Source organism: Chiloscyllium plagiosum, chromosome 12 (genome assembly GCF_004010195.1).
Source record: "Chiloscyllium plagiosum isolate BGI_BamShark_2017 chromosome 12, ASM401019v2, whole genome shotgun sequence".
Lineage (NCBI taxonomy): Eukaryota > Metazoa > Chordata > Chondrichthyes > Orectolobiformes > Hemiscylliidae > Chiloscyllium > Chiloscyllium plagiosum.
The window spans coordinates 15,271,464-15,276,964 of NC_057721.1; the positions used below are offsets into that span (position 1 = coordinate 15,271,464).

At 40.2% G+C, this 5,501-nt stretch overlaps 1 protein-coding gene across 6 annotated transcripts in view; it reads left to right on the forward strand.

The window, feature by feature from the left end:
• The window catches only part of fancb (FA complementation group B), a 49,283-nt gene that overhangs the window by 2,691 nt on the left and 41,091 nt on the right, over positions 1-5,501 (forward strand). For 4 of the 6 annotated variants that reach the window (XM_043700558.1, XM_043700559.1, XM_043700560.1 and 1 more), the window contains exon 2: positions 2,641-4,116. In XM_043700558.1, the coding sequence (XP_043556493.1) occupies positions 3,175-4,116 (942 nt within the window). In that variant the 5' untranslated portion in view covers positions 2,641-3,174. Of the gene's footprint in view, positions 1-700; positions 724-1,897; positions 2,005-2,640; positions 4,117-5,501 lie in introns of those variants that run through there. The other 2 variants (XM_043700562.1, XM_043700563.1) reach the window with 2 other exon arrangements.

The window sequence follows — 5,501 nt, forward strand, 5'->3', positions numbered from 1 at the left end:
GGAGGCTCCAGACAATGGAGACGATGGGGGAGTTGGTAGGGTAGGCTCCAAATAATGGAGATGTGCGGGCGGTGGGGGAGGCTCCAGCTAATGAAGACGGTGGAGGGGAGAGGTCTCTGAATAATGTAGATGGGGGTTTGCTGTGGATAATGGAGGTTGGAGTGTGCTTGGGAAGGGGAGCGGCTCAGGTTAATGGAGATGGTAGATCTGAATAATGGAAGTGGGGAGCAGAATGGGTACGGTGTTGCTCCAGATAATGGTGATGGGGAAGGGGGTGTGGCTCTAGATAATGGAGACGGGGGGGGTGTGGATCTGGATAATGGAGACAGGGGAGCAGGCGGCTCCAGAAAATGGAGACGGTGAAGGAGGTATGTCCAAATAACGGAAAGGGGAAAGATGTAGTTCCGAATAATGGAAATGGGGAGGAGACGGCTCCAGATAATAGACATGGGGGAGGGGATGGCTCTGGATAATGGATATGGGGGACGGGTGTCTCTGGATAATGGAGATGGAGTCTCAAGGTGAGATACAGTCATAGAGATGTACAGCATTACAAGGTCTCTTTGTTCAGCAGCACTCCCAGAACTTTTACCATTAAGTGTATAAATCCTGCTAAGATTTGCTTTCCCAAAATGCAGCACCTCGCATTTATCTAAATTAAACTCCATCTGCCACTTCTCAGCCCATTGGGCCCACCTGATCAAGATCCCGTTGTAATCTGAGGTAACCTTCTTCACTGTCTGCTACGCCTCCAATTTTGGTATCATCTGCAAACTTACTGACTATACCTCTTATGCTCACATCCAAATCATTTATATAAATGACGAAAAGTAGTGGACCCAGCACCGATCCTTGTGGCACTCCACTGGTCACAGGCCTCCAGTCTGAAAAGCAACCCTCCAGCACCACCCTGTCTTCTACCTTTGAGCCAGTTCTGTATCCAAGTGGCTAGTTCTCCCTGTGGACCATGAGATCTAACCTTGCTAACCAGTGGGGAACCTTGTCGAACGCCTTACTGAAGTTCATATAGATCACATCCACCGCTCTACCCTCATCAATCCTCTTTGTTACTTCTTCAAAAAATCTATCAAGTTTGTGAGAAATGATTTCCCACGCACAAAGCCATGTTGACTATCCCTAATCAGCCCTTGCCTTTCCAAATACATGTATATCCTGTCCCTCAGGATTCCATCCAACAACTTGCCCACCACTGACGTCAGGCTCACTGGTCGATACCTCCCTGGCTTGTCCTTACTACCCTTCTTAAACAGTGGCACCATGATATCCAACCACCAGTCTTCCGGCACTTCATTTGTATCTATCGATGATACAAATATTTCAGCAAAGGGCCCATCAATCACTTCCCTAGCTTCCTACAGAGTTCTAGGCTACACTTGATCAGGTCCTGGGGATTTATCCACTTTTATGCGTTTCAAGACATCCAGCACTTTCTCCTCTGTAATATGGGCATTCTTCAAGATGTCACCATTCATTTTCCTACATTCTATACCTTCCATGTCCTTTTCCACAGTAAACACTGATACAAAATACTCGTTTAGTATCTCCCCCATCTGCTGTGGTTCCACACAAAGGCCATCTTGCTGATCTTTGAGGGGCCCTATTCTCTCCCTCGTTACCCTTTTGTCCTTAATGTATTTGTAAAAACTCTTTGGGTTTTCCTTAACTCTATTTGCCAAAGTTATTTCATGTACCCTTTTTGCCCTCCTGATTTGCCTCTTAAGTATACTCCTGTTGCATTTGTCCTCTTGGAAGGATTCATTTGATTTATCTTGTCTATACCTGACATATGCTTCCTTCTTTTTTTTAACCAAATCCTGAACTTCTTTAGTCTTCCAGCATTCCCTACACCTACCAACCTTTCGTTTCACCCTAACAGGAATATATGGAGGGGGCAACTCCAGATAACAGAAATGGCGAGGGGACAGCTCTAGATAATTGAGATGGGGAAGACGGTATATAGGAGGAGAGCTCTGGATAATAGAGGTAGGGATAATGGAGATATTAGATAATAAGGTAGGGGTCTCTTGATTGTGGGGATGGGTGGGGTCATGGACTTTGGATAATGGAGACATGGGCGGGAGGTGTAAGAATAGAAGGGAGCTCCAAATAATGAGTGCGGGGGTTTGGGGGGAGGTGCAGTTGAAGAAAGCTCCTGATAATGGAGAGATATGATTGGGGGGAGCTCTTTATTATGGTGGGGGTGATGGAGAGCATCTGATAATGGAGAATGAAAGAATGTGGGTGAGAAGAGGGGTGAGCTAGGATAATGGAGATGGTGAGGAAGGGGAAGGCAGGGCACAGATGGGTTAGAGAAAGTTAGGGAGGGATGGGGGTGTATTGTTAGGGAAGGGGAAGTGAGGAATGGGGATAGGAGAGATTTGGTTGGGTTGGGAAGAGAATGGGAGACTTGGTGGGGAGGGTGGGTATGGGAGGAATGGGGTCAGTTGGCTTCAGTTAGTGGAAAGGTGGGGAGGGTGCACGACTAGATTTTGGAAGCAGTAAGCTGAGACGGTCTTGTATGTGTTACTGCTTGTCGTATATATTACAAAATCCACATGATGTTTGCTTTAGTCATATCTCCATACACTGAATGTGTTATGTATGTGTTGTTTTTTTTAGAATTTGGAAATAACATCGACTGAAGTGAGGATTCCACATCACAAAATAATGTAACATATCTGGTGAAAATGAGGGCACCACATTATTGGAGGAGCTGCAATGTTGTGTTTTCTACGAGAGATTCACGCACATTAATGATATACCATCATATCCTGTGAAGCAGATCAAACTTCATGAAGATCATATGTTCTTACATCTTTGGAGTGAGGTCTCACAAGTGAAGTTGATGTGCTGTTGTATCTGCTGAGGAAAATCCCCACTCGCTTTATCCTGTTAGAAGTAACATCCCAACATTTTGGAAATGATGCATTCGTGTGACAATTTAGGAAGTTCCTGAAGTGGGCAGAGCTGTTAGGAATGAGTTGCTGTCATGACACTTCTCTACAAAGAACAACAAAAACCTGAGAAAAGACTGGCAATTTGTTTGTGCTATATCATCACATAGTACATTGAAAAACCTCGAGATCATTTTGGATTAAACATTTCTCCTCAAAATAAAGTTCAGGTTTGGTCAAAAGCAGGCAGCTGTTTGTAATGGAGCCAGAATCCAAAAACAAAACTATGGATGTAACAACTTTAAAAGGAGAGGTGATTTATTTTATTGTGTCCAAGGAAAAACAGCTTGGTGGGAAAATGGATGCAGTTCTGCAATTTAATAGAATGACATTTGATTCAGAAACTGGGAAATTCAAACAGAAATTTTCAGGAAAATTCATCCTCAAACAAAAAAGTTCCTCCTTGCAAATTGTTGCCTGTTGTTGTGCTATTGATTCAAGAACAGGACAAAATGCCCCTTGCATTTTGCTTGAGAAGCATAGAAAGGCTCATTCTAAATTTAGATATAGTTTACTTATGCTGCACAGTTCAAATCAAGTTGAACAGTGTTTGGATTTTGAATTAGACTATGAACTGAAGGTGAACGTAACCCTGTTGACTGGACCTAGTGTTTTGTGGAGCTGTGGCAACCAAGTGTATTATATATCTTCTGAAACTAATGGATTTTTTAAAATTCCCATTTCATTTACTGCAGTTAAATGGATTGGAGAGATTTCTGATGGGGACATAATTGTACTGGGTGTAAGAAAAACTATTGAACCTGTGAAAACTGATGAAATCTCTATTAGTCACGCTGATAAATTGATCTGGGGTTGTGAATTTGTCACCTATTCTTTACAAAAGAGAGAAAACTTCTGCATCAGCCATCATTTCATTCCACATGCTTACAGTTGTGTAGTTACAAGCATACTTATTTGCCCAAGTGAAGAAATAGACGATCAAATAAAGACTATAGTTGTAGCAACCACGTGTAAGAAGCAACTGGTATTGTTTGAAAACTGTGTCCCCAAGAATGTCTGCCAGCTTCCTTTTGACGAATCTCATAAAATAAAAGTGGTAACAACAGGCAGAGAGAATTGCTTCTTTCTTGTGTCTTCTAAGGCTGGAAGAGTTTGTGCTGTCTCAAAGGAAAGTTGGCAGGTACAAATTCAATGTCTTGTTTTGGACTTGATGTTTAATCAATTACTTGTTGTTTGAGTCCACTTTAATACTACACCTGGGTCGTTAGTTGTTTATAGAATGGAGACGTTTTTAAATCATTAATTGTTTTCAAATATTTTAGAATTTAGACGTGTTATAATTATTGCACATACAAGGTGTCATTTGGATCCTATGCAATAAACTGCTCCAAAAGCTGATGTTAATTGTCAGATACTGCAGTATCGTAATTGTAGTCTACCAATAATTCAAGTTCATTTTTGCATTCTCAAAGAATTATTAGATAATTTCATTGAATGCAAATGATGCCATAAAGTTCATTTTTGTTCTTAAAGCATTTGAATTATCAGTAACTCGAAGCAACTGTGGCTAAATATAGAATTTATCTCTTCTTTCAATTTTACCAATATTGCATTGTTTTAAAACAATTCAATCACTTCTGACAAAATTCAGTTGATGCAAATTAATATTGTTTCACTACATTTTCTGGTATCAAAATGCTCTTGTAAATCATTGTGTTCTTACAAAGTTTCAAGCTTGCTTTTACTAAAGTCTTTCCAAATCATTTGCAAATGTATGAGTATTTTCTTCTGTTAAGTGTAATTAATTTTGCCTGTCTTTAATCTAATTGAACTTACTCAAAAAACACATTTTTATTGCAAAATCTCTTAAATGTATACAGGAAAAGAAGAGAAAAATGTTCACTAAATTAGCAATTCTGCATTATAAATCTTATCTGGGATTGTTTTCCTGTTAAGGTCATATACTATATAATTCCAGGCATGCCTGTATGAACTTACCCATGTGTTACTAAGAAATGAAAGTTGCTGGAAGCCATAGATTCAGAACAAGTATGCTTGGGAGCTATTAGTTCAGTTATTTAGGGATACTGCAGCCTTCATTATGAATTTTCAGAATTTAAAATCTGCTTACTCTCTTCTATACATTGAATATGTAACTAGTAGAAAGAAAACTATTTTTGTAACTTTGATATTTCTGAAGTGGACATTTCAAAGAGATACAATATCAGTATCCTGTTCCTGCCTTATCTCCATAACCCTTGATTCCACTATCTTTGAGAGCTCTATCCAACTCCTTCTTAAATGAATCCAGAGAGTGGCTTACTCTCTTCTATACATTGAATATGTAACTAGCAGAAAGAAAACTATTTTTGTAACTTTGATATTTCTGAAGTGGACATTTCAAAGAGAGACAATAGACAATAGGTGCAGGAGTAGGCCATTCAGCCCTTCGAGCCTGCACCGCCATTCAATATAATCATGGCTGATCATTCCTAATCAGTATCCTGTTCCTGCCTTATCTCCATAACCTTTGATTCCACTATCTTTGAGAGCTCTATACAACTC